General features: G+C 58.6%; 1 protein-coding gene across 1 annotated transcript; it reads right to left on the reverse strand.

Moving 5' to 3' along the window:
- Positions 1–639: 639 nt before the first annotated feature.
- Glp1r (glucagon like peptide 1 receptor) lies at positions 640–27,757 on the reverse strand. The gene is made up of 13 exons (XM_048347307.1): positions 27,639–27,757; positions 21,557–21,653; positions 20,323–20,430; positions 14,070–14,188; positions 13,790–13,896; positions 10,929–11,082; positions 10,182–10,341; positions 7,304–7,364; positions 6,759–6,828; positions 6,575–6,663; positions 6,074–6,212; positions 5,214–5,255; positions 640–812 (listed from the first exon to the last, which is right to left on the reverse strand). Exons 1-13 carry the CDS (start codon positions 27,714–27,716, stop codon positions 645–647), a joined length of 1,392 nt encoding a protein of 463 aa, XP_048203264.1. The 5' UTR covers positions 27,717–27,757; the 3' UTR covers positions 640–644.

Below are 27,757 nucleotides of genomic sequence, written 5' to 3' on the forward strand. Positions count from 1 at the left end.
CCGAATGTGGAGGAAGCAGACAGCAGTCACTCAAACAGCCAGGGGGGAAGTGGGTGCCAGCCAGAGGCGGGGAAGTGGGTACCAGCCTGGCATTCTCAATACCACGCACAGCCATTTCCAGAGACAGCTGCTCCTGGCGGCCCAAACACAGCCCCCCAAGGAGAAATTGAGGAGTGAGATGAGTGGAAAGATGAGGAAAACAAGCCACCCAGGTGCACGAAGAGCCTCCGTCTGAAGGAGAAGGCAGAGGAGGGTGGCCACCCCAGCCGGATGCGGGCGGAGTGGGCTCCCGTGACCAAGAGTCGTGTTTGGCTGAGGTTATACCGGCCTCTTGCAGAGCAACCTCCGTTGGCAAGCCACGATCCCACTAATAAGCCATTGACCTTGCGTTTGAGTTTGAATTCGGGGGGCGGGGGGCAACCCCAAGGGCCTTGTGGCTTGACAGGAAGAAATCCTCCTCTTTTTAGCTGAAGCCATTTTTTCCTCTCCTCCTGCCACGGTGATCAAATTAGCAGGCTGCTCTTCCTCAGAGAAAATGTGTCCGTGATCCCAGGAGGCCCTGCCCATTTGCCCGTCTGATGGGTTGGAGGAGGGAAAGCTGGGGTGCGGGTGTCCGTGGGTCTCCCCCAGGGCGGGGCCGGGGCTCAGCTGCAGGAGGCCTGGCAGGTGGCCGCGTACACGCTGCTGCCCATGGTGGCCCCGCTGCTCAGGCTGCTGGTGGGGCACTTGAGGGGCTTCATGCTGCTGTCCCTCTGCACGTGCAGGTGCTCCAGCCGCCAGCGCTCCCAGCTCTTCCGAAACTCCATCTGGACCTTCCGTGGGAAACAGGGAGAGAAACCAAAGGCATCAAGGCCGATGGGCCTCCCATAAAGCAGCCCTGTTATTACATTAGTGGGGAAGGGGAAAAAAAAATCCGCTGCATTATGTTAAGAGACACAAGTCAAGGCCTTCGGGCGCCTACATGAATATCGCAATAAAATTGTTTATTGTTGTCTCTGATCTTCTGCCTCTCCTCAGGAGAGACGGGCTTGATGACCTAATTGGCCTTTTCCATCTCCAAACTCGGATTCAGCTAAGTACCTCCGACAATCCATCACAGACGGGAAGGAGAGGGAGGAGACAGACGTGCTGGGAGATGGGGTGGAGGCCAGCACTGGAGAGGAGGCTGGTCCTCCAGCCCCCACCCACCCACCTCACAGCAGCGGGGGGGGGGGGGGGGGGAAGGAAGCTAGGGGGCGGAGACAATTGTGGTCCGGGGCTTCCCAGCCTGAGACAGCAGTGAGCACCAAAGGGGCAGGCAACCCAGGGGAGCTCAACCCACCAGGGTCCCTACTGTGCTAGGTTGGGGGTCTCCTGATCACCTGGCACAGGGTTCCCTCCTGTGATCCTAGCTACTCAGGAGGACGGCTCAGGAGATCTGAGGACTGCTATTTGAAGCCAGACAGGGCAGGAAAGTCCGCGAGACTCTCATTTCCAATTAGCCACCAAAAACAAAACAAAAAAAACCCCACCAAGTTGGAAGGGAGCTGTGGCTCAAATGGTAGAGCGCTAGCCTTGAACAAGCAAACTCAGGGGCAGCACCCAAGCTGAATTCAAGCCCCAGGACTGGCACAATGAAAGAAGGAGGAGGAGAGGAGGAGGAGAGAAGGAGGAGGAGGAGGAGGGGAGGAGGAGGAGGAGGAGGAGGAGGGGAGGAGGAGGAGGAGGAGGAGGAGGGGAGGAGGAGGGGAGGAGGAGGAGGAGGAGGAGGAGGAAGAGGAGGAGGAGGAGGAGGAGGAGGAGGAGGAGGAGGAGGAGGAGGAGGAGGAGGAGGAGGAAGAAGAAGAAGAAGAAAAGAAGAGCCTTTCCTCTTGATGTCCCTAACTCTTGCCCCAGCCTTGTCTGGGCTTCTGTCCCTCTCAAAACGAAGCCACCAGACGAGCCAGCAGTTGGTCAGGGGCTCTCAGCCAATCTCCCCACCAGCCCCTGTGCAAACAAGCCCTTCTCATCCATCTGGCTAAGCCCAGCAAGACGCCTGGCGTGGCCGCATGCCATCCCTTAAAAGAACTTCTGTTCTGAGTCAGGCTGAGTGAGAGCGCCCAGACCCTGCCTGCCGGCCAGCCTGGGCCGTATCCAGCAATGGTAAAGCCCGGGTCCGGGCTGGGGAGGGAAGAAGGTCCAGCAGGCACCCTCCCCACCCCCGACCCTCCCACCCTGGCCAGTTCCTGGCCCTGCTCAGCTCTCAGGCAGCAGGCAGGGGTGGGAGGCACACATCCGCGGGGGAGGTCAATCTTTCTGGATGCAGAAATGAAGAAAACAGAGACAAGATTGTTTGTTTTTTTTCTGTGTGTGGGAACTGGGATTTGAACTCAGGGCTTCATACTCTCACTTGGCTTTTCTGCTCCAGGCGAAAGCTCTATTATCTGAGCCACACCTCCACCTCTGTCTCTCTGCTGCTTTATCAGAAATAAGAGTCTCACCCAGGCATCCCATTGATGGCTCACACCTGTAATCCTAGCCACTCAGGAGGCTGTGATCTGAGGATGCAGTTCAAAGCCAGCCCGGGCAGGAAAGTCCATGAGATGCTTATCTCCAGTTTACCAGGACACCAGACATGGGGCTGTGGCTCAAGTGGTAGAGTGCTAGCCTTGAGCTGAAGAGCTCAGGGACAGCACACAGGACCAGAGATCAAGCCCCATGACTGGGAAGGAAGGAAGGAAGGAAGGAAGGAAGGAAGGAAGGAAGGAAGGAAGGAAGGAAGGTCTCACGGGCTTTTCTTCCCTGGTCTGGCTCAGAACTCCTGTCCTCAGATGCCAGTCTTCCTAAGTAGCTAAGATTACAGGCACCTGGTGCCCAGCTTGGCACAGAGTTCTTAAAAACCTTCCCTAGGACTAGGCAGGTCGAACCTAGATCAAACCTGGCTCCAGTGCCCAGCTCTTAACCACTGGTCCCTTGCCTACAACAGCTCTTAAGGCCCGGCTTGTCCCAGGCCATGTCTCCTTTCCCCTCTTAGCGGGACCCAGGCTGTGTCTTCCTCCTATTTGTGTCCCTGCACCAGACACAGTGCCCGCTATACAGCAGGCACGCAGTCACTGTGTTTAAATAAGTCAGATAAAGGGGCGAGTACACGGATGGACATCTGACATCAGATCTTTCAGTGATGAAAATCCAACAAGTCAGCATGGATCGCTGGAGCCCTGGCCCAGGACTTCTGCCTGGTCCGACCTCACCTGCTCCTTCCCCTTTGAGCTCTGCAGCCCAGCAAACATGTCCTGAGCTGCCTTCCTGGCCAGCCACCATGCCACACACACGCCAGTGACCTTTCACTTACATCTGGGGAGAGGAGGCAAAGGAGGCCGTGATTTGCCCTGGGTCACACAGCCAGGCAGGTAGAGACAGGGCTCGCATGCACGGTTCCTGACTCCACTCGCACTGGCCCTTAGACCTGAGCGATGGCAGACCCGTCTCCAGGCCCGCCCACCCCTGCTCCCACTTCCTGCCTACCAGAAGCGGGCACAGGCTTCACCGGCCACATGACACCGATGATGCTCAGGCCATCTTTTCAAGTCACAAGTACCTGGCATTACCATGGCAACATGGGGTCTGGGAACAGCTCTGTGGGCAGAGGCCTCAGCCCAAGAGCTCCTGTGGCCCTTGGGAGCCGGTGACGGTGAGACGTCTGGAGATAACGGGGCAGGAGGGGACTCTGGGGCAGGATTCAAGGAAGTGGCTGGAATCCCCATCCTCGGAACGGGGTCTCCGGGAACTGTGGGAGCAGCCTGGGGAGACGCCAGCGAGGCCTGTAGTTAGTTAGGTCTGGCCAGGAAAGTACAACTCTGAGGATTCGGGGTCGAGTTCTCTGCCAGGGGCAGAGCAGGAATGTAGGCCCGTCCTTTCCTCCTTGCTAAACTGGGCCAGGCATGGGTGATGGGAGAGGAGGGAGGTGCCCGACGGGCTGGGCTTTGTAGGATGGAGTCGGGAGAAGGAGCTGGGGGAGACTCCACGAAGTGTGGGCGCAAGTGTGTGGCTTTGGGGACGGGGGGAAGAAGGGGAGAGGGGCTCGGAGGTGACACGGTGGTCGCGAGGAGCCTCTGGGTCTCCTCAGGGACCCCTGCTCCTCTCTCCCCCAGGGATTCAGGCTGTCTTGCTCCTGCCCACATCTGGCCAGGCTGGTGCTCCTGGCTGGTGCTCCTCCCACCCGTCGGGCTCAGAAGCATTCGTGAAGGGAGGCTGCCCCGCAGAGCGCGTCCCCCCAGTCCACACCAGGTTCCTTGGAACGACTCCTCCAGGGCGATCCCTTTCCACCTTTCCAACCCTCCATCTTCTCTCTCTGTGCCTGACGCACAGGACCAGCCATAATAAAACGCTTGCCTGCAGGAAGCACAGAGGAAATGCTTTCCCACAATTTTTAGAGATCTGATGGCCATGTGCTCCCAGCCTATAGAAAGCCGAAAGCCAGTTCAGAGGCAGGCGCCGGTGGACCCCATCCGTGATCCTAGCTACTCAGGAAGCTGGGATCTGAGGATCATGGTTTGCAGCCAGCCAGGGTAGGAAAGTCAGTCATCTCTAATTAGATGCCCAAAAGCTAGGAATGGAGCTGTGGCTCAGGTGGTAGAGCACTAGCCCTGAGCACAGAATACTCAGGGGCAGCGCTCAGGCCCTAAGTTTAAGCCCCAGAACCAGCATACACACACACACACACACACACACACACACACACACACACACACACACGCCCCTGTTCAGAGAAGCTGGAGGAGGCCTTGTGAAAGGGGGAACGCTCTCCTCCCTTCCCTCTTGCCCTGCCTCACTTCCTCGGTAATGACCTCCGCCCCTGGGAAGCATTAAGTTCTGGAAGGAAACAGAAGCGCAGTTGCTTCCTGAGCACCCATGAGATTGAAGGACCCAGTTCTTCATGCCAAGGGGCATGGAACCAGCCTTAGGCATCCGGCCTGATGAAGCCTTACCCTCAGCCCACTCCGTTTGCCACCGTTGGCAGAGTGTGTTTCCTTAATGGGGCTTTTGACCCCTGTCTTGTAGATGAGAAAAGGGCTGAGATTTAGAGGGGGAGGGGGAAGAGGCACGCACACAGTACACACACAAGGTGTGTCCCCAAGTTTAGACTGCAGCGGGTTGCAGGGGGGTCTCAGCTGGGAATTTTCCCCCGGAAACAGCTCCACCCCAGACAGGGGCAGCCTCCCAGGAGAGCTCCCCTGCCCCTGGCCAGGCCTTACCTCATTGTTGACAAAGCAGTACAAGATGGCCACCAGCAGCCCCTGCAAGCGAGAGGTTCAGGTAGGTCAGCAGGAAGGGAGCAGGAGGGAGGGGCCCGCAGCCAGGCCCTGACCCAGGGAAGGGCTTTGGAGCTCTAGCTTCCACAGACCCCGTCCCCAAGTCTTAGTGCTCCTTCTGATTCCCATTCTGAGGAGTGAGAGGCCCCTCACGCAGTGCTTCTTGAAGACGCCAGAGCTCATGAAGGCCCAGAACAGGAGAAGTTCCCACCCCTGCCCTCACGCAACTCCCAGGGCCCCAGAACTGAGCTCTGTGCGGATGCACGCGCGTGTGTGAATGCACACACGAGAGCCCGGGTGCTTAGGGGCATCCTGCAACGCTCTCCAGGGGCTGGGGTCAGGTTCTTGTGTCCCTACGCCCCTACTAAGATGGCGGAGAGGATCGAGTCCTCGCGCTGAAGCTACGTGGTCCCGGCCCATCTGGCTGCAGCATTTTGGAGGCTCAAGCCAGGGCGTTCCCACTCACGTGCTGAGTTCTGGGTGGGCTACATGCACCAGTGTATAAACGCACTTTCGGGGCACCTCCTGCCTCCCCCTAAGTGGTTGGCGGATGCCTAGGGCCACACCAGGGAAGGCTATTGTCCTGACAACTTGCAGACAAGATGGGCTGGGGTGTCAGGGCATCTGGGGTGCTACCCGTAGCTCTGCTTCCACCTTGTGGCTTTGGGCATGGGCCGCTCCCCCAGGCTTCAGCCTGCCCACCTTTCCCATCTATGAAGCTGGCTTCCTCCCCTGCCTGCACCGCCCCCCCCCACCCCCCAATTCCAGCGTGTCCCATGCTCATCTCCCCAGCTGCGAGTCACCTGGAAGGAGGTGAAGGAGAGCTCCGTGAACAGCTTGATGAAGCGCAGAGTTCCCCGGGCGTGCTCGTCCATCACGAAGGCAAAGATGACCTCGTGGGTGCCCAGCAGGGGAATGAGCGTCAGGGTGGACTTCGCTAGCCTGGGGGGCGGGGGAGGGGGGCACAGCGAAACCCTCAGAGTGATTTGGTGTGGGGGGGGGAGCAAGCATGGACTCCTCCCCTCTCGGTGCCCTTCCCCCTTCCTCCATCTGGGTAATGGACGCCCTTCCCCTCCTGAGCCAGGCTGTTCAGCGGGAAGGCTAGCGCTCGAGGCCCCAGAAACCCAGAGTTTCATCCAAGACGTGCTGAAGGGAAGGGCGGGGTGGGGGAGGGTGCAGTCTCAGGCCCGGCCTGGGTAGAGCAGACAGGGTCACACAGAGCTCTAGGCCGAGTATGCTAGGATCGCTTTCTGCTCTCAGGGGGGACGGAGGGACGCCCAGCAGCACCGGCCGGCTTAGGTCACCTGCATTTGATATCTGTCTTGCACATGAGATTGGCCTTCAGTTTAGACACCACGATGCAAATGACTCGGATGAAGATGAGGAAGTTCACCTGCGGGGCGGATGGGAACGAGGCTGGGACCCTCTCAGAGCCCGGCCCGGGGTCCACCAGGGCCCCCCCTTCCCACCCCCCACGCCGTGGCTCACCCCAATGGCAAACAGAATGGGCAGTCTGATAATGAGCCAGTAGTTCATGTTTGAGTTTCTGGTCCAGCAGCTGAGGAGGGAGAGAGCGAGAGGCACCAATGCACGCGGGGCTCAGGGCTGGAAAGGCACACGGTGCCTGCCACTTCCGGCCACTGCAGCTACTCAACAACCGGTCCCACAAGCACACGTGCGTGCACACACACACGCGCACACACACACGTCCTCCATAGGTGGTCATACACAGAGAAACACATCTGTGCATTTCTAGCTTATCATACACGAACCATGACACTTGGCTCACGGGAGTTACAGAAATGTCACAGAGGACTCCCCCCTCCCCCCCCCCCAGGCCCAGGGCCACCTGTCACCGCACCATCCCGGGGCAGGGGCAGAGGGAGGGGCAGGGAAGAGGGGCCCAAGAACTCATGTCACACATTAAGCTTCTGGCCCCCTGCTATCTCAATTCATGCTCTGAGATTGAAGAACCCCATGGGCTTTGAGGCTGGGCCCCTCAGCACCCGCCCCCCCCCCCCCCACACACTCACCCTTCGTCCTCATAGAGGTACTTGACAATGCCCCAGGGAATGACAAACAGCAGGGGGACGCCTAAGAGGAGAGAGGAGACACAGAGGAGAGGCGCTGGCAGGCCACGGCCACGCCACGGAGCTCAGAGGCCTCGCCACCCCCCCTTACCCTTCCAGCCCTCCCTTCCTGCCTGGCCCCAAATGTGTTTCTAGGATGGTCTGGATGCTTGAGAGGAGCGAGGCGGCAGGAAGCACGCACACGGGTGTACACGTACACACACACGCACACACACACATACACGTCCCGGACTCCACAGTCCCGCCGCTCCTGTGTGCCTAACACACACCAAGGCTTGACCCCATGGTCCTGGCCGAGACACCAGGACGCAGCCAGCCCACAAGCAGAGGGCCAGAGCTGCTGATTCCGGAAGATACGCCGGATGAGAAGGGGTCAGGTGGACCCTCCAATGCCTGTGCTTTAGCTCACACACCCCTCCCTGTCAACTCCCTCAGGCCCCAGAAGCCCCTATGGGTCTTGGTTTCCCCGCTCCACGCCCCAATGTGCAGCTGGGCGGAAGCCTGGAGGAGAAGCAGCAGCCCCGTCCTTGATGCTAGCCCCACGGTGGCCTAGCGCCGTGGTTACGAGGCTCAAGGCTCGGTTCTCATGGGGGGCGGGTGGGATCGCCAGTGCTCCTCCATCGCTGCTGAGGGCAGGCCCCCAAAGGGGATGTCTGAGATCCCAGCCTGACCTGTCTCTCCATGTTCACCCTGCCGTTGAGATCCAGCACCACACAAGAGCCTCAACAGGTCTATCTGACCCTGGACTGCAAACTCCAGCTAAACAAGACTCTCCTCCTCGGAAGTGATGTGCCTCGGGTACCTCACTCTAGCGATGCAAAGCCGGCGCAGAGCCCCACGAGCCCCGCCTCACGCGGTCCCTAACACAGGTCGCTTCTGAGACGGGGCTACCAACCCCCCTGCGGCTCGTCCCGGTTCCTCTCCGCCTCTCTCCGTGTGTCTGTCTGTCTCCATTTACTCTGGGGAAGAGCACTTGGCATGTCACCAGGACACTCAGCTTACAGAGAGGTCCCAAGGCGGCCCCAGCAAATGACCTCTGCGGTGACCTCGGAAGTAGCTCCCAGCGACCCCGGATGACAACTGCACTGACTGCAGTTAGGGACCCCGGGGCCAGGGGCACTCAGCTATGCTGAACCTAGCACCCCCACCTGTCACTCACCTCCCTTCCTCTGCCGTTTCCTGGGGGACCCAGCTTCCGGTGGACTGCAGCAGAAGCTACTGCACCTTATGGCTGACCCCCCCCCCCAGCAATGGCGGAATCCTCACGTTGGTCCCTCTGCTGTGTGTCACGCCTGTCCCTGACCATCCCGACGTGAGCTACGCCTCCTAGCATCACACAGGAGCCCTTGGACCCTGTTTCTTCTCTCCACGTCTATCTCTCCCCTTCCCACTTCCTAAAGAGGAAAGCCGTGCTGCTTAGGGAAGGGGCTCACAGGGCTGCTGCTCCCCGTGCCCACTTCCCACTCAGACACCTCCAGAGCAGGGCGTCCTCAGCAGCCTTTCCCAACCACCCGCTCTTCTGCCGGGTTCGCTCCCATCCCTGCGATTGGTCCCGCCCTCAGGTTACTATGGTGACCGGCGCCAACAGGGCTGACGCTATTTCCCAGAATGGACAGCCGCTGTCCCCCCCCCCCCCCACACCCAAAGACTGTCCTCCCTGGGCATCCACCCTGCGTCTCCAGCTGCCCCTGCCTGCCTGGCTACTGGGCAGGGTGAGCAGGACGCACGGAAGGCGATGTCAGGAGGGTGGGTCAGGTGCTGGGGGAGGAAGGGGAGAGTCGAGGACCTGTGTGCGGAAGCCAGGCCTGTGCACAGGCCACCTGTGAGAGACTCGATGGGCCCTCAAGGGCACTGCAGGGATGAGCACGGGCCGAGGCCTGCGTACGACAGGCAGGAGGTAGAAGGCCCAGGATCCAGGGCCCAGGAGCCTGGGGTGCAGCGCCTGCCCTGCTTTCATGGCCTTGTCTCTCTGTGGGTCCTGGTGTGTCTAAGGCACCGGCCACAGTGAGTCCCGGGCAGAGCTACTCTTCTACAACGAGGCTGAAGAACGCCGGGACGGCGAATGCAGCACAAGGACGGGGCAGGCGGCCGAGAGGGCAGAGAGCTAAGGCCAGGGCCTGGGGCCTGGAGCAGCTTCCTGAACAGGTGGCTAGCAGCCATGACAGGGGTGAGGGGATGCTTCCAGCACATTCCTGGACTTGTGGAGGGTCCCTGGCGGTCAGGGGCAGCAGGAGCCGGGCAGCCTGAGGTATGGGGTGATGGGCGGTACCCCCGAGGCCGATCAGAGAGGACCGGAGGGCAGGCAGGTGCCCGTTCTCAGGCTGGGTGCTGGCAGCGTGTCGCCGGCCGCTCCCGAAGGGGCTGCTGCCTCGGTTTCCCGGTGGGGACGGAGCTCGTGGCCTCCTTCCTCCGCGAATCTCCAGGGATGGCGAGAGGCAGAAGCACAACCAGAAATGTTCCAGCAAAAAAAAGGGACCCGATGGTTCTTGGCAAACTTTTTTGGCTAGAACATTTCCAGCTGGGCTCCAGACACATCCGCAGTCCACCCCTGGCCTTCCGGGGCTGGCCTGCCCGGGCTCATCATCACGAGGCAGTGTGTCCTCCCCACCCGCCCATCCCCCACCCCACCCCGAAGCCAGGACGCGCCCTTTCCCTGGGTTGGGGGGGGGGCAGGAGAGTCACGCCATGGGTGAGCGTGGGTACATGTGACCCCACGAGGGTCCTGTCACCAGGCGGTGGTCGTCCCGGGGGGCTGGCTCCCATTCTTGGTTCCCAGTCCCAAGTTGGCCGGGGGCTCCGAGCTGCCCACCCTCGGCCTTACCCCAGCCTATGCTCAGGTAGAGCTTGAAGACGCGCTGCTCCGAGAAGACGGAGAAGGCCAGCAGCGTGTACAGGTAGACGCCCTCCACCAGCAGCCAGTAGTAGTTGGCCGCCACGCAGTACTGCATGAGCAGGAACACCAGGCGGCAGCCCAGAGAGTCCTGGGGGCAGAGGAAGGGGCTCGTGAGCACGGCAGCGGCCTGTCCGGCTCACCCCTGGCTGTCCTGTCCCAGCTCCGATGCTGCCGTGGGTACCGCAGGACGATGTTGCCGTGGGTACCGCGGGACGGGAGCGCTCTGAGCCTGGGCTGGCGCTCAGGAACTCTGCGCGCTCTAACCCCCTCCCCCTCCCCATCTCGTGGGTGGAAGGAAGCATTTTATCCCCACACAGCCTCAGAGATGGGGACCCATGGCTCCCGAGTTATACAGCCCAGTGAATGGCGGAGCTACATTCCAAACTCTGGTCTACCTTCCAGATTGTTCCTTTGTCAGACTGAGAGCTCCCTAGGGCAGGGTCTAGGGTCCCCCCCGCCCCCCCTTAGACTGGCATCTCCCATATGGACTGTCTCCCTGTCAAACTAGGGGCTCCCCAGAATAGACTGCTTCTCCCATCAGACTAGATGGCCTCTCTTATCAGATTGGGGGCTTGTGAAGGCCAAGGCTGGTCAGCTCTGACGCTTCCTTGTCCTGGGCCTACGTAGAGGGGCCTGCCCCTCCCTGCCCAGGCTCCTTCCGGCCACGCCACGCACCTGGTAGGAAAGGAGCCCGTCCCACTGGTGCTGCTGGGCGGCTGTGCTGTACATCCATTTGAGGGCGGCGTCCTTGATGAAGACCGACAGCGCTCGCAGGATGAAGGACGCAAACAGGTTCAGGTGGATGGAGTTCCGGGTGCAGTGCAGGTGTCTGAGGGAGAAAGCAGGGCCTTTCTCTGGCAAGATGGCCAGCGGTTCCACTCCATACCCCTGGCTCCCAGGCCAACCCACGGATCAGGCGAGCTTCCAGCTCCAACGTGGATCTGTGTCTTCTCGCATCCTGACTCTCCGTGAAGCCTGGGGCGGGGCTGTCAGTCCCCTTCCTCCCGCCCACATTCTCAAGTCACCATAGCGTCTTCCTCCATAAAGCTCTATGTGTGAAGATCCACTTCCACTAAGCCACATTTCCAACCCTAACATCATGGGTTTTTTTTGGTTGTTGTTGTTGTTTGTTTTTGTTTTTGCTTTTTTCCTGTGCTGGGACTGAACTCATGTCCTCAGGAATTCTAGGCCGGTGCTCCATCGCTCAGCCCTGGCCCCATCCATGAACATCGGTCTTAATCCAAAAACTGTAGAACTATTTCATTTAAAATCAGGAACAAAATAAGAATATGTACTATTGTTGCTTGAATATGCACTATGGATCCTAGCCACAACAATAAAGAAAGGGAGGCTGGGAATGTGGCTTAGTGGTAGAGTGCTTGCCTAGCATGCACGAAGATGCATGAAGCCCTGGGTTCGATTCCTCAGTACCACATACACAGAAAAAGCCAGAAGTGGAGCTGTGGCTCAAGTGATAGGGGGCTAGCCTTGAGCAAAAGAAGCTCAGGGACAATGCTCAGGCCCTGAGTTCAAGTCCCAGGACTGGTGAAAGAAATGAAGAAAGAAAGAAAGGAAGGAAGGAAGGAAGAAAGAAAGAAAGAAAGAAAGATGGAAAGATGGAAAGAAAGAAGGGAGGGAGGGAGGGATGAAAGAAACAAAATGGTTATTATTTGTAGATGATACATTGTCTTTATAGAACCCCAAGAACATGTGCAGAGGGCAGAATTGAGCAAGGCTGCTGATTGTGTCTAGATCACCAGCAATAAACAGTTAAAAGGTACATTAGAAGATTAAAATCCACTCACACTTCAACTGAGTCCCTAGAAATAAGTCTAACAAAAAGACAGGTAAACACTGGGTTCTGGTGGCTCACACCTGGAATCCTAGCTACTCAGGAGGCAGAGACTGGGAGGATCCCATTTAAAGTTAGCAGCTTGACCTAGTGGCTTGCCCCAGTCATCCCCCAAAAGTAGGAGGCATGGAAAGGAGTGCTGTCTAGCCTGGCTCAGACAAAAAAAGTTCTTAAGACCAAAACATCTGGGCATGGTAGTGCCCGCCTCATTTCAGCTATGGCGAGAAGTCTAAACAGGAGGGTGCCAGTGCACGCCCACCTGGGTGAACACCTATAGTGTATCTCAAAATTGGCTCAAGCAGCAGGGCACCTACCCAGCAAGTACAAAGCCTTCCGGCCTTCTGGTGTTTATTTAGAGAGAAGAATCTTACACACTTTCCTGCCCAGGCTGGTTTCAAACCAAGATCCTCAGATCTCAGCCTCCCAAGTGGCTAGGGTTACAGGCGCTAACCACTGGCTGCTTGGTTTCGATGCAGAACTTTTAAATGCACGACTTTTCTGTGCAGAAAAGCACCACTGAATGGATGAAGAAATAAATCATAAAGAAAAGGGATATCCCTGGCCAGGATTCAGGACAGCCAGTGGCTAAAATACACAGCCAATAGCCACATTAACCACTAAAAACAATCAGAGGCTATGAATGAGCCAACCCTTAAGCCACACCAGAGACAAGTGCCTGATCCTTCTAGGAATCAGAGACAGGCAAGTGAAATCATAATGAGACAGCTAGCGATCGTCTGACTGGCAGCAGTTTAATTCTGAAATCGGGGGGGCGTCTGGAGTGAAGGAAACTCTCCTTCACTGCTGCTGAGAAGGGAGATCAAATGGGCATCAGTCACTTCGGAGAACAACTGAACACCGCCTAGCAAAGCCACCTAGATAAGCAGGTGCCAGGCCTGCCGCTCGTGGGAGACACCAGGGCCCCGGGTGAGGAGCTCACTGCCACAGGGACTCGTATTTGGAAGGAAAGGAAACAAATGTCCACCCAAATGATGACAAGCAAATAAACCGCTCTAGAACAGCAGAATACGGGAGCAGATAGTTTATGTTAGTCAAGCTATCTGTGTATGCTCTTGTGGATGAATCTCACAAAAACATAAAGATTGGCAGGAGAATGTATATGACATGTGGTCCAAATGCACACAAAACCAGCCCCTGCGATTTTTTTTGTTGTTCAGGTGCTGGGACTTGAACTCAGGACCTCACACTCTTACCAATACCCTTTTTCATTCAAAGTTGGTACTCTACCACTTGAGCCACAGCTCTACTCCTGGCTTTTTTGCGGATTAATTGGAGATAAGAGTCTCTCGAGAATCCTCTGCCTGAGCTGGTTTCAAACTATGATCTGCTGGTCTAGGTGAGACCTAAGGAAGAACTTTTCCGTTAGGGTTATCAGGCACCAAACAGAGCAAAATCTCCCATCCCCAAGGTCTCGAAAATCCCACGGATTATTTTTAAGTGACACCTGCTCACGCGAGAGGATTCCCCACAATCCCGCCACTCACGGGGAGGGCAGGAGTGGGGTTTCCCCCCCTCCTTTTCTTTTTTCTTTCTTTCCCTTTGCACTCGGCACGCACGCAGAGATTAGATTGCACGTGTCTCCAGCCTGGTTCTGAGGAGCTCAGGGGCAACCTGAGCACCCGGTGAGAGTGAAGAGCCCCCTGGGGCGTCCACCCCCCCTTACCTGAAGCCCAGGAGGATGGCCGAGGCGATGACCAGGGCGGAGAAGGACAGCGCGTAGCCCACGGTGTAGATGATGTAGAGGGACAGGAGCTGCTCCTCGGGGGGGCTCTGTGTGTGCACACAGGGACATGGCGTGGGTGATGCGGCCCGGGGCCTCCCCTCTCGGGGACACAGGGATTCGGGTGGGCATGTGGCCAGGTCCCACGGGGTCTCTGGTTGTGTGAGTCAGATGCCCGCCCCACCCCTGCAGGCTCAGAACCCGCCTCCCCCTCCCCGCTCACCTTCTCCCCCCGCTTGGACTCCTCGCACTCCGAGAGGTCCCTCCAGGGCAGGCTGGAGTTGTCCTTGTGCAGCCAGAGGCCCTCGGCTGTGCAGAATCGATACACGCGGCCCTGCAGCACTGGAGGTGCGGGGGAGCACAGGAGACGCTGAGGATGGATGACGGTCCCTCCTCATGCCTCCTCCCCCTGCCCCGTCAGCAACCTTTCACCCCCTGTGCGCGTGCACGCACACACACACACACTCACATACACTCACACTTCTGGGCCTTCCTCTCACACACAAAACCAAAGAGGAACACCCCTCCCCCCTGGACTTTTTCTTCCCTGTCAAGGGCCATTTGGATATTCATGACATCCTTCATCAAGATTCACTGCACTCAGCAACTGATACGTTGAATTGAAACCCCTTTGTACAATTACTTGACGATAATTTAAAAATATTTAAAAATCGTTTTGTGGCCCACGCAACATTATTTACATAAGCAAATGGCTGGTGGTGGCCATTGGGAAACATCCATGCCTGTCCCGTTGTGTGACCAGTGACTTTGCGGACCGTAGACAGCCCTCAGGCCATGGCTCCAATACACCTCGATGGCCCAGGAATTGGACGGGGAGTCCCTGAGGGGAGTCACTCAGATGCCCTCAGCTTTTCTTCTTGGGCACCCAGAGACACAGCGGGATAAACCCGTATCTTTTAAACCAGATAAGTGTTTTAAATGAGGTGTCAGTCCAGATTCGTCCCCCAGTCCCCCCTGGCTTCAGATCGCATTCCTGACAATGGCGGGGCTAAGCAGAGGCTCTGCCGCCGGGCTGGACGCATAGCTCACATGGTAAAGCGCCTGCATAGCAAGAAAGTCACCCTAGACATTGCTGATTGTCCAGACTCAGGGCCATTTTCTTCCCCCACACGCTGTCGGAAGAAGAAGATCCAAGAACAAACCTGGTCCTGAACTCTTGAGAGAGGAAGCGGGCCAATGCCTACCTCAGAGAGGCCCAACCGGACCGAGGACACCCACTTCCCTGCAGAGACAGGGGATTTTAAAAGGAACACGTAAGGTCCCCATGTGGAGACGAGGAGATCTCCCTTGGAAATTCTCCCTTCAAAGCGGGGGACACAAAGCTTCCCCAGTTACGTGTTGGAGATGGGAATCGCCCCCCTGAGAAAGAAGCAATGTAAGTCCTGCGTAAGGAGCTCACGATCTGAGAGAGGAGGCGCAGCCCCTAGTATGAATACCACGGGGAAAGCGAGAAGTTCTAAGAAAGGAATAGGATCTGTGCAAACCAGCAGGGACCAAACACAGACCTAGGAAACTTGGGGGGCGGGTCTCCCCCATCGTCCTTCACGGCTCCCTGAGCATCCAGCTGTGAGGGTCTCCCATCATGCCCCGCGTGCCGCCCCTGCTCAGGTTTTGATGAGAAAGGAGGAGAGTGTGCTCTTGTATTTGGGATGCGGGGCTTCGCGCTCACCTCCCTGCAGGGGAGCTCAAATCTGGCACCAGGGAGCCTGAGGCAAAAGACTCATAAAAGGCTTTGAAGACCAAGTTCCCAGCAATAGGAGACAGGCACACGTGTGAGGGAGAGAGAAAGCATGGCGAAGCCACCATGGTTGGGTTTTAGATGGCGAGATTAGCAGTAAGAAAAGGCTGAGTGATGAGTGTTGGGGTCCAGTCGCGACCTGCAGCGAGACCTTGGCGGCAGGCCCTGCGTCAGCTGTTGTGCAGGACTGACACAGCCGCAGGACCCTGTCCTTCCCGTCACCCATCATCCCTCACCCCTCACCCAGCCGGGGCAGACTCTTTGGGCTTCCTCCCTCCTTCTGTCTCCCTTCCTTTCACAAACAAACTGAACCCGGTCCCTGTTAGTGATGGTGACCCTGGTACACAGTAACAAATCATGGTCAGCGATACTACTTCTGGAAGAACTTGCCTTTTAAATGAGACGTCCCTTGAAAAAGGAACAAAAAAACTTGACCACTCCAATGATGGAACTTTCCACCCTGGGAATAACGGTGGGCAGAGCATCCCCCATTCGTGTAAGAGCAAAGTCAGGCACGGACAGAGGTGGACAAGGGGACACACACAGTCTCATTTCAGCAGCTTGAAGGAAGGGCTCTTCTCAGGCCTCCAAATGCCTCTCTTATCTATGGCAGGGATGCCTGAAATTCTTGACCGAGGTCGAGTCTTTGGACCGGCACCAACGCCATCTTGGGCTGTGGCTTTCCCAAGAACACTAATCTGGACCTGGCCGGACACTCTGAGGAATGAAACTGGTGTCAATGCCACCGGCTCTGGCCACAGTCTGTGTGGGAAGGAGGACGAAGGGGAAGGAGCGGGGCTGGGGACAGACACAGCGAGGAGATCCTACCACCCCCACGGCTGCAGTATACCAGGCCCTGTATACAGTAGGCACTCCACAACTGCAGGTGTATATGCCGTGTCCAGCTCCTAGGTGTCTGCCTCCAGAGGCCAAACGGAAGTAACCAAGCTTGCTGGTGAGTCAACAATGACCCTGCGCCTCCTCTGGGGTTGGACTTCCTGACACGTGTTTTCTTCCTGGTGGATCTCTGTGTCAATGTGGACCCCAGGCAGCCAGGGCCGGGGCCAGTGGGAGTGTGTGACTGTGCACAGAGGTGTGTGCACAGAGGTGTGCATTCCAGGCACACCGCCAAGGGACCACCATGATCCCGGAGAAGCTCAGCCAGCGTGCACCAGTGCCCGTCAGTTCTCCTTCATTCCCATCAAGTATTAGAAGCCTGGGCTGTTCCTGGCTACCCCGTGGTCCCCGGGCCCCCATCTAGGCTGGAGGTGGGGAGGCCAGGGCCTCACCCTGCTTATCAGTCCAGCTTTATCCAGCTTGGGGGGGGGGGGCTGGCCTCAGTGTCGCTACACAGGAGGTGACTGGGTGGCCACTTGCCAGGAGACCCAGGACTATCTCATTAACCAGACCCCAGTGTTGAAATAAAACCCCTCAATTAAACATACACACGCACCCACACACCCAGAAGCTGCCGTGGCGTCTGAAATCAAGCTAGCAGTGCCCGTCTACATGGACATAGGCACTCAGCATGGTGGAGAGCTGCGAGGAAATCCATTAGCTCCTGTTCCCTAGCAACAGAGGCAACGGGGAGGGACCACAGGGCCCCATTTTACAGATGAGGATGCTGAGACTCGAGGCACTGTCCCCAACGCAGCAGTATGGGCTGGAGGTCAAAGACAGGCCGGCGGCGATGAAAGCACCAGCTCTGGGTAGGGGCACGGGATAGGCCGCGTGTCAGTGACTAAGAGGAGATTCTGTTCTAAACTCCACACTGGAGACCAAATCCCAGCTCTGTCCTTCACTAGCGGTGGCACCTTGGGTAGGTCACGTCACCGCCCTCGTCTCCATGTTCTCATCTGTAAGAAGGGAGCCGTCTCAATGGGAGACTCTCATCTCTACGTATCCAGCTTAAAAAAAAAAAAAGCCAGAAGGGGAAGTGTGGCTCAAGTGGCAGAGCACCAGCTTTGAGCGAAAGAGCCAAGTGAGAGCTCATGGCCCTGAGTTCAAGCCTCAGTACCGGCACCAACCAAACCAAACCAAACAACAGTCACACAGAGGCCAGAGATGGAAGGAAGGATGCCCCTTGCACCAGAACAACTCTCGGGCCCAGGCCAGGCCTGAATTCCCTTGGCAACCCCAGCCTGCTATCAAAGCTCCCGGGCTCAACACTACTGAGGGGGGATGCCTGCCGGAGTTTCTAAGAATTGCGAATGATAAGCTATTTTAAAAGCAGTTTATGACTCTCGTATAATTAGAACTAAGCTAACAAACAGGTAGGAAGCAGGAGAGGGGCAGCGAATGAGGCTGGTAAGCAGCAGATCCCAGGCCGGTGGGTAAAGCGGGCTGTGGAAGGCTTCGAGGAGGCGGCCACTGGGCCCGTGGGCCTCCCTCCTCCTCCCGTGGGTGGACCGGGCTCTCCCCCGTCTGCTCCCCCTCCCCCCGCCATCCAGAGTCCCAAGTCCTCATTTAGAAGGGTCAGATGGCAAGGGCTCGGCTGGCTGCCCGGGGACATGCCTGAAGCCTGGTGGCCCCATGTCCAATGCGCCACCTCGATGTCCTCCCCCTGTGGAGGGCCCTCCCCCTCCCCCTCCCCCTCCCCTCCCCGCGGCATCTTCCTGTCATCTGCGCCTTCCCAAAGCCCTACTCCAGGCTGAAGATGGCTCGGTGCTCCCTCCGCACCCCGGCCTGAGCCACCAGAAGGTCCCTTCTCGCCCACGCCACCCACCACCCACCAGAGGCCTAGGGAGTTCCTGATGAAGACTTAGCTGAGGTCCGGCCACGGCCCTGAAGCGAATCCTTTCTCCAACCGCCCACTCCTCTCCCTGCCTGTTCTTATTCCAGATTTGGTTGGATTTGGCCAGTGGGAGGCACTGGCTGGGAGAAAGAGTCTGGGCATTTTCCTGGCTTCCTCCCTCCCTCCCTCCACCTCTCCCTCCTCCTCCCTCCTCCTCCCTCCTCCCCTCAGGGAGGGCTCTGAGGTTCTGGCTTCCCAAGGCAGCCCCAGCTGTCATTCCTGCCCCCAACCTGCCCCATCCAGGATGATTAAGTCCATGGCCTTCTCCAATCCCCACGGGGACGTCCTTGAAGTTCCCTCCGTCCTTCCACAGAGGTCTGAGGGGCCAGCAGGGATGGGGTCCGCCCACCTTCTTAACTCCCAGTGTCAAGTTTCTCCCTGGGCTGCTTCCTGGGCCAGACACCCCCATTCTGAAGGAAGCTTGAGAACTGCTTCCTTCCTGCTCCCCCATTCCCTGAGGGAGCTCAGGGAGCCCCGGTTCCCAGGGAGACGGTCAGGCCTGGGGTGGCAACTTGGCTGTGGGAGCCTAGGCGGGCGTCTCTACAGGTCCCCCACTCGTTGGGGGGGGGGCAGATTCCGAGTGTCAGATCCTGAGTGAATTAGCCTGGTGAGTGGCGGGGGGGGGGGGCGGAGAGGCTGGCAGGGGGGCCGTGCAGAGGCCGTTATCTTCATGGAGAAAGCAATAAAACCATGTTCGCTCATAAACGGGCACCGCCAGGACCTATTTCCTGCTCAAATAAAATTAAAGGTGATGGATGGTGCCGCAAGCGGCAGCGGAGCTGGGGGCGCTTAGCGTTGAGCGATGGGCCTTGTCCCCTGCCTGGCTCCCTGGGGTCTAGAGTGCCTCAGGGGGCTCTGGAACCTCCCAGAAGCAGCGAGGATGGGTGGGAGAAATGCATAGTGATCCCGTCCACAAGGCCCTGCCTTCCTCCCATGCCTGACTCCATGTCACCTGACCATCCCGCGCCCAAGGGCACCCACCCAGGCCCACAGAGGTTTGGCAACGTGGTCCCTGCTCACAGAGCCGCTCCGGCCATCTACAAGCAAACCTAGGGTGCAGAGGGAGCGGCCAGGGGCTCGCTGCCCTTCCTGTGGCACCTCCAGAGCAGGGGTCGGGGGCCACTCGCCCATCTCCAGGTGAGCACCCCTCTTCCAAGGAAGCGGGTGTAGCAATCAACACAGTGATTAAACCAGTCTCTGGGACAGACTCCCCGGCCTCCTGCCCGGGAGCTCTGTGAGCTTCGAGAAGCCACTCGGCCTCTCTGTGCCTCGGCTTGCTCATCTGAAAATGGGAAGCAATCCGGGGACTTGTCTTGGAGGGACATTGGCCAGAAGGAATGAGTGTACTCTGGTCATGCTTGGTGCACGGTGGACATTGATGGGTCTGAGTGATACCCACCATGGTACCCAGAGGGGAGCTGGGCAGGCCCGACGGGCCACCCATGTCCTGCCCACCAATCCCCATGAACCCCTAAAACATCAGGAAGCAGGATGAGCCACCTGCACATGTACGTCATAACCCCCCTACATACACACACACAAGCACACATACACACACGCACCAGGATCTGTTCACACCTGTGCATGCCCCCCACGTGCATGCGCACACACATCTACACCCATCAGGATTCATACATGTACATCATACCCCCCCCCCAAACCAGGATCTGTTCACACCTGGCTCCCCTCACCACTAGATCCGAGAGGGTCACATTCCTACTTTAAATCAGACTCAGAACCCCCCCCCCATACCTGCCAGCACAGGCCTTAGGCCCCCCGACACTTGACACTTCTGAAAGGCAGGTGGGCCACTCCGGGGGGGGGGGGTCTGGGGACATTCTGGGGCAGGGAGGGCTGAGCATCGGGAAGGGAAGCAGGGCCCCCTCCTGCCCTGGCCTCCCGGGTACCGGGAGCGACACTCACCGCTGTTGGCCCAGGGCAGGTACCAGGGGCAGCTGACGTTCACGAAGGAGCCTGGGGACCCATCCGGCCAGCAGGCATAGTCGTCAAAGGTCCGGTTGCAGAAGAGGCCTGCAGGTGACGGGAAGAGCTCTGAGCCCACCTGGGCCGGCCTGAGGCTCAGCACCACGGTTGGCCCCGCTCAACTCTACTGAGCACGCACTGGACGTAAAGCACTGTCACCTCCCAGCAGGGGCCCGGCAAGGGACGGGCCGTTCACCGAGGGTGGGGCCTTGAATGCGCTACTTAACACCTGCGTGTCCTCCTGAACTGGGGATATGTTCTGTGCCCTAGGGCATAAAGGTTGTGTGTGTGTAGACAACTGAACAGAAAATGCTCACTAAACATGCCTTGTCTACCTGCTCATACAGCATCTTGGCCACATTAGAGGGAAATGGTGGCTCATGAGGCTGAGGAAACCTTCCTGTGTTATGATCAGAGTCAGGATTAGAACTCACGTCCGTCCAGCTGTGTCCAATCCCCTTCAACCTCCTCCTCCCAGTAAATCTTCTCCAAAAGATTCTGCTAAAACATGTATGGAAACCCCCATAACTAACAGATTGTTTGTTGTTGTTGTTGTGGGGCTTGAAATGAGGACCTAGGCGCTGTCCCTGAGTTCTTCTGCTCAATGCTCTCTCACTTTGCCCACCGTGCCATTCCCGGTTTCCTGGCGGTTAATTGGAGAGAAGAGTCTCGCTACCTTTCCTGCCCGGGCTGGCTTTACACGGCGATCCTCAGATCTCAGCCTGCTGAGTGGTGAGGATGACAGGCCTGAGCCACCAGTGCCTGGCAAATGGAAGCTGATTTTTATAAAGCTTGTGTGGTAAGGGTTTGTTGGGCCTGGGATGGGGTGCTGAGCAGAATAGAAAACGGAAAGGTCAGGTCTCTGGACTCAAGGTAAGGCCAGGGCCCAGGGATCAAAGAAAAAGCAGCAACAAGGAAGACACCCCAAAGCTGCCCACAGGCAACAAGGCAGAGACCACGGGGATTCGCCAGAAGGGAAATGCGGACACCGGGCTCCAGGAACCTGGGTGGTGTGGGAAGCAAGCCGGGAGGTGACAGCACAGCCACAGGGAAGGGGACCCGGGGTGGGTGGCGTTCTAGAGAGGCCAGTGATGCCCCCCGCCATGGGGGTAGGTTCCGTCCATGCCTTCTGGGGACCTTGGGGGCGGGGGGAGAGGGCCCTATCTGGACTCACCTGTGGCTGGAAGTGGAGCCTCGGTCAGGAGGCGCTGGCACTGGCGTCGGTACTCCCGCCATTTCTGCACTGTTTCTGAGAGGGACACAGTGGCACCCTGAAGGAGGACAGAAATGGGGGGGGGGGGACTGTGGGTTCGGCTGGCCCTTTGCCTACAATCCATCTCTCCTCTCTCTCTCTCTCTCTCTCTCTCTCTCTCTCTCTCTCTCTCTCTTTATGCCAGTCCTGGGGCTTGAACTCAGGGACTGAGCACTGTCCCTGGCTTTTTTCTGCTCAAGGCTAGCACCCTGCCACTTGAGCCACAGGGCCCCTTCCAGCTTTTGCTGTGCATGTGGTGCTGAGGAATCGAACCCAGGGCTTTGTGCATGCTAGGCGAGCACTCTACCGCGAAGCCACATTCCCACATTCCCCGCCCATCGCTCTTGTTCTCGGCGGTCTCCAGGAGCCACAAACCCCAGCAGGCGCTGGCCACCTCTGCTCTGGGCAGAGGCCCTGACTTTCCCAGGAGATGGCGCATGGCTCCAGGTTAGGAGGTGCCCAGGAAATATCTGATGCTTTGGGGGCGGGGGCAAAAAGAAAGCAGAGGGTGTGGGGTGTGGGGTTTGTCTGCCTTCACCTAGGAGTCACTGCCTGTGGCCAGGGCTTCATCCTGTTCTGGCCGGCCTGCTTGAGGCCTTCTGGAACTTTCCATCATTTGAAGACAGGACACACAGGCCGGAGTGGGAGACTCACTCAGCCAAGGGCCCACAGCACCTGGAGAAGCAGGACTCATGCAGCCAGTGGCTATGACGAGGCTGAGGACAAGGTGACATCCCTCCTGCCTTCCCCCTCCCCCCGGAACCCATTCCTACCCACCACCTCTAGCACAACACAGACCCAACAGGAAGCTTGAGGAGGTAGGGGTCTTGAAGACATGGGGAAGAGGGTCAGGAAGGTTCCAGAACACTGAAGTCCCACCTGCTAAATGGAGAGGGCCTCCTACTTGAGTGGGGGACATAAACCTTAGCTTACAGATAAGAGCATTGGCTTAAAAACTTCTTTCTTTTTTTTTTTTTTTTTGGCCAGTCCTGGCCTTGGACTCAGGGCCTGAGCACTGTCCCTGGCTTCTTCTTGCTCAAGGCTAGCACTCTGCCACTTGAGCCACAGCGCCGCTTCTGGCCGTTTTCTGTATATGTGGTGCTGGGGAATCAAACCTAGGGCCTCGTGTATCCGAGGCAGGCACTCTTGCCACTAGGCCATATCCCCAGCCCCAAAAACATTCTTTCTTGGTGGCGGTGCTGGTGTTTGAACTCAGGGACTCATGCTTGCTAAGCAAGTGTTCTACCACTTGAACCATAATCCCCCCCACCTCCCCCTTTTCTTCCTTTAGTTATTTTACAAGTAGCACGCATGCCCAGGCCCTCCTGGATAGTGATCCTCCTATTTATACCTCCTGGGTAGCTGGGATGACAGGCTGACATGGGGTCTCATGAACTTTTTTGCCTGGGCTTGAACTTTAATTCTGCTCTCAGCCTCCTGAGTAGCTAGGATCGTAGGCACAAGCACTGCGTCTGACCTAGCGTTGGCTTAAAAAGTATTTTTATTATTATTATAAAGGTAATGGACAGGAAGTGGCACTGCAGCTCAAAGTGGTAGCATTAGCTTTGAGTAAAGGAACTCAGGGACAGCGCCCAGGCTCCGAGTTCAAGCCCCACAACCAACAAAAACCACCACCACCACTACCACCACCAAAACCCAATAAAGGTGATGCCCAGAGGGGTTAAACATTGGCTTGTGAGCGAGCTGCTCCACTGGTCACACCCCTGCTACACATCTCTGGGCTCTTCTTGGTGATGTCTTGGGCTTGGGCTGTGATGCTTTTTTAATTTTCACCTTTCCCCCCCCCCTCAGCAGCTTTAAAGTCAATAAATAAATATTCCTCATTCAGAAGCTGCAATTGTCAAGATGGCAGAGAGCCCCTTGTATAAAATGTAAGACCTACATGAACATGAAATGTCACCGTCTGGAATCACAGGTTTGCTGAGAGAAGCACGGCCTCTGCTCAGGTCCTGGGCCCGGGGGCCTCGGAGGCCCCTAGGACACACGGCTTCCAGCGGCTCGAGACCCTGCTTCACAAGACCCTCAGCAGAGGAACCCCCCCCCACACACCCACTGTCTTCTCCCGTCTCCCCTTTTCTGCTGGCCTCAAAGCAGCAGCCGCCAGTGGTGGGCAGGGCTGAGCATTGGGGAGAAATGCCCTGGGCTCTGTCTCTAAGAGGAAAAGAGGGAGAACAGACCCGGAGCCCTCTGGCCCCTCCCCCATGGGACGCCCCAGGCGTGTTGGGGGTGGCGGTGAGAGGGTGACAGGGCGGGGCTACAGAGATGATGGACAGAGCCTGGCTGAGAGAATCCTCGGGCAGCTTGGGGCCGGGGCCCAAATGCTTGGGAGGACAAGTGACTAAATGGAGAAGGTAGCAGGTAAGGCTTGCAGGAGTTTGGGGTCAGGTCTCAGTGTAGATCTGGGGGCCAGGGTCACCCTAGGACTGTGAGGCAGGGACAGGATGAAGGGAGGGTCCAGGCAGGCCAAGGAGCCAGTGCCCAGGCTCCTCCTCTGGGATCTGAGGCCCCTCCCCAAGCCTGGTGTGGGAGGGGGCGGGGGAGACACCCAGTCCAGTGTCCTATCCCTGATGGAAGCACCGCCCGGCGCCCTGGAGGAAGAGCCCTGGACAGCAGAGGAACAGCAGACCGGTGGCGTTGGAACCAGGAGTCCCTCGGAGGAGGAGGATGGCAGCCGGGGACAACGAGGGGATGCCTGGCAGTTTTTGGACTTGGGGAAGAGACAGGAAGTCAGCAAGGGACTTCCAGGAGGAAGTGGAGGAGTTCTGCACAAAGAACCACGAGTCTTCCCTTGGCCTCTCGGCTCTCATCTGTCCATGTGGACTGTCATTTGGGGCCTCGGTTTCCCCACCAGGCAAGCCGGCATCTCCTCCCCTTGGTTCCCACACGTGGGGCAGGAGGAAGGCCCTGGGACTCATCAAGCCCCACGCACGACAGCGTGGAGGAGCAGCGGGAGGAGGCGAAGGTGGGAGAGGGGAGCTCTCAAGGTGGGGGGCAGAGGGGAGCTCTCGAGGTGGGGGGCAGAGGGGAGCTCTCGAGGTGGGGGGCAGAGGGGAGCTCTCGAGGTGGGGGGGCCTTCCCACTCCTGGTGAAGGAACCCCCTCTGCAAAGCCTGACCACACCTGGAAAAGGCTGTTTTCCTCCACGTCAATCCAGGCACCAGATTCTTTTCTGTTCTGGAAACTTTTGGGTCGAAGGAAGCGGGGAAGATGCCCCAGCCTGCCTGGGCCGCTGAGCAGGGAGCGATGAGGAAGGAAGGGCTCCCCAGAGGAAGCAGAGAAGGATCCAAGGAGAACTTTCTGGAAGCTCTAGCCAGCTGTGGGTTTTTGGGTCCCACGCAGTGTCTCTTATCACTGGGCCCTGGAGGGTGGGGCGTGGAACCCCGTGGCTTTGTCCCCCACCTGGTTCTTTCTGAACAGAGGGCAAGGCAGGGCAACCTACAAGCTCCCCTTGACCCCTCCCCCCCATATAGCCACTTGTGTCACCCAGGCATCCTCAAGGGACCCTGACCAGAGTCCACTCCTCCAAGAAAACCACACACAGATGGCCACACACACACACACACACACACACACACTCCCACTGTAACAGCACACCACTCCCCACCCCAGTCACTGACAAGCCCTCACACTCCAAGACTCTCCCAGGTCACCGTAACCCACTGTCAGACACACAAGCACGCACCAAGGTGCTGCTAGATACACAGTGAACCGGGGGCTCGTGCCCTGCACCCTCCTCCCCCCTCATCTATCTACCTTAAATACCTCTTCATCACCCATGCATGCATGAACGTACATGCACGTGCACACACACACACACACACACACACACACACACATTTTCCCAGGGACAGGTTGCACCTGAGCAAGGGGCCTGGGTTTCCCCGGTGCAAGGCCTCTGAGGGCAGCTCTGGTTTCTCGGCTGCTCCTGCCCGCTGTCACTCTGGGTCCATGTCCCTCCCAGCTCAGGACAAAGTCTGCACTGCCCAGCACACAGCTCTGGCCTCCATCACGCTTTTCCTCGGCGACCTCGCTCAGGTTCTAGTCCGCAACCCTGGGCACACGCCAGGTCCCCAAGGACGAACGCACCAGCTCCCCCCAGGGGCTAAGGCTGCGGTTCCAAGGTGCCAGCGCCTCCTCCTGCTTCATGGCCCTAAGCACTAAAGTGGATGACCTCTATTCACAGATGAGGAAACTGAGGCTCAGGGTGCTAAACATCCGATCCTGGATCACCGATGGGCACACCACTGCTATCTGGTATTAATGCTGGGCATCACAGTCTTGCCTATCCCTCACTCCACTTTCACCCACCACCATCTTCCCGCATTCGGCCCTGTGAGCTCAGAAAATAAAAAAGGGCAACACCTATCTGTTAGTGTCTTATCCACTTGCACAAGGCTTGCTCACGGATACTGTGGTCTAGCCTCAGAGCTGCCCGTCCCTCCCATCTCTGCAGGGGCACCGGACAGGGACACCAGTGCCCCACCAGGAGGGTCATCCCCTCCCCCCCCCCCCCCCCGCCCACGCTCCCTGCTCCACACCTGCACTTCCGGTCCTGTGGGCCAAGGCTCACAGGGGTGGGGGGGAGGGATGTGGGGAAGAGGTCAGTTTAAGGAGATTGACATCTGGGGGGTGGGGGAGGGGGAGAGGCAGCCCCAGGAACCTTTGCTCTCTAATCCTACCCAGATCTGCAACCCCGGCCTGCAGCAGCAGCGGCTGAGGATCAGCCTTCCAGAGGAGGTGAGGAAGAGGGAGCCAGCAGTGGATTGGTGGCCTGGACAGATCCCAATGTCACCAAGGGGGCCACAGCCTGCAGGGAGTGTGGGGGGGGGGAGATGGCATGGGCCAGGAAGAGGCTGGGAAGAGGGTTGCATAGGACTGGGGTGGGTGCTGGTGCCCGAGGGGGGGGGGGACAAGAAGAGGGGCGGATTGAATGTGGAACAGGGACTTGGGGGTCCGGAAAAGGTGTTCTATCCCTTTAGGTGAGAGCCCCACCTGGCCACACACCTGAATTTTCACACCCAAAGAGCTCAGTTCTTCAGGTAGGGGGTGAAGAAGAGCAGGAGGAGATGGGAAGACAGCAGTTCCCAGGGCACCCCCAAACCCCCAGCTCCTCTCTGCTCAATCATGTCCCAGCATCTTTAGACCACAGGCACCGGCCTTCCCCTCCCCCGTCCTCCCCCTGGGGCAGAAAAAGCAGGCAGGGCAGACTGAGCTCTGGAACTTCAAGGGTCCACCTGCAGCCTGTCATCTAGCCGCACCAAGGAGATGGGGGTGTCCCTGTGGGTCCCCCTATGCCTTCCGATGTGGGGCGTCAGTGCGGGAGGTTAGAAGGGTGTCTGCAGGGGGGCGAGGGGGCGCGCGCCGGCCTCGGGGGCGCTTGCTGCAGGGGCTGGAAGGGGGGCACTTGGTTCCATCTGGGAGGTCACGGGGAAGGACGGCACGCGGCCACCGGGGTCCCTGGGGCTATGAGTCAAAGCTCTGAGGGGAGGCGGATGGGGAAGGCGCTGGGTCCCCACATCCTGGTCCTCTTAGCGTTCCCGGATCTTTTCCGGGTTTCTTTCCACCAAGAGGGCTGAGGACGCGCGTGTGCGGGAGGGCCCCCGCCGGCCGGGGGGTCCTGGGCGCGCAGTGGGGCGGGCCAGGGGCGGGCGCGCAGGGGCAGCCGGAGTTGGGAAAGTGGTCCGGGAGGGACGGGGATGCGACGCCCAAGTCAGCGCGGGGCGACGCGGGGCAGCTGGCGCGGGAGCAGAGGGGCCCCGGGTCGGAGAGGACGCGAGCGCCCCGCCGGGGTCGGGGCGTCAGCCTCGCCCCATCAGAGCGCCCCCGAGCCCCGAGCCCCTGCCGTCCCTTCCTCCCCGCGCGGCTTCGCGTCCCGGCCACGGCGAGCGCGGAGTTTGGCTCAAGTCTGGGGCCCCTGGGCAGACCCCGCGCCCCGGGGCGCGCGCGCCTCCCGTCCCCCGCGCGGCCCCCCGAGCTGGGCTCACCTGGGGGCGGGGGCCGGCCCTGCCCACCGCCCCGAGCAGCAGCAGCGCCAGGCGCAGCGGGCTGGGGGCGCCGGCCATGGCGGGGCGCTCAGCGCTGGGCCATCGCTGCCACCTGCGGA

The sequence above is a fragment of the Perognathus longimembris genome, chromosome 6 (assembly GCF_023159225.1).
Source record: "Perognathus longimembris pacificus isolate PPM17 chromosome 6, ASM2315922v1, whole genome shotgun sequence".
NCBI classification, from domain to species: domain Eukaryota; kingdom Metazoa; phylum Chordata; class Mammalia; order Rodentia; family Heteromyidae; genus Perognathus; species Perognathus longimembris.

Coding starts and splice junctions, on each gene's coding strand:
- Glp1r (XM_048347307.1), bottom strand. CDS start 27,716: ATGGCCGGCGCCCCCAGCCCGCTGCGCCTGGCGCTGCTGCTGCTCGGG. Junction 13,897..14,069: donor AGTCCAAGCGGGGGGAGAAG/GTGAGCGGGGAG, acceptor GTGCACACACAG/AGCCCCCCCGAGGAGCAGCT. Junction 813..5,213: donor ACTGCTTTGTCAACAATGAG/GTAAGGCCTGGC, acceptor TTCCCACGGAAG/GTCCAGATGGAGTTTCGGAA.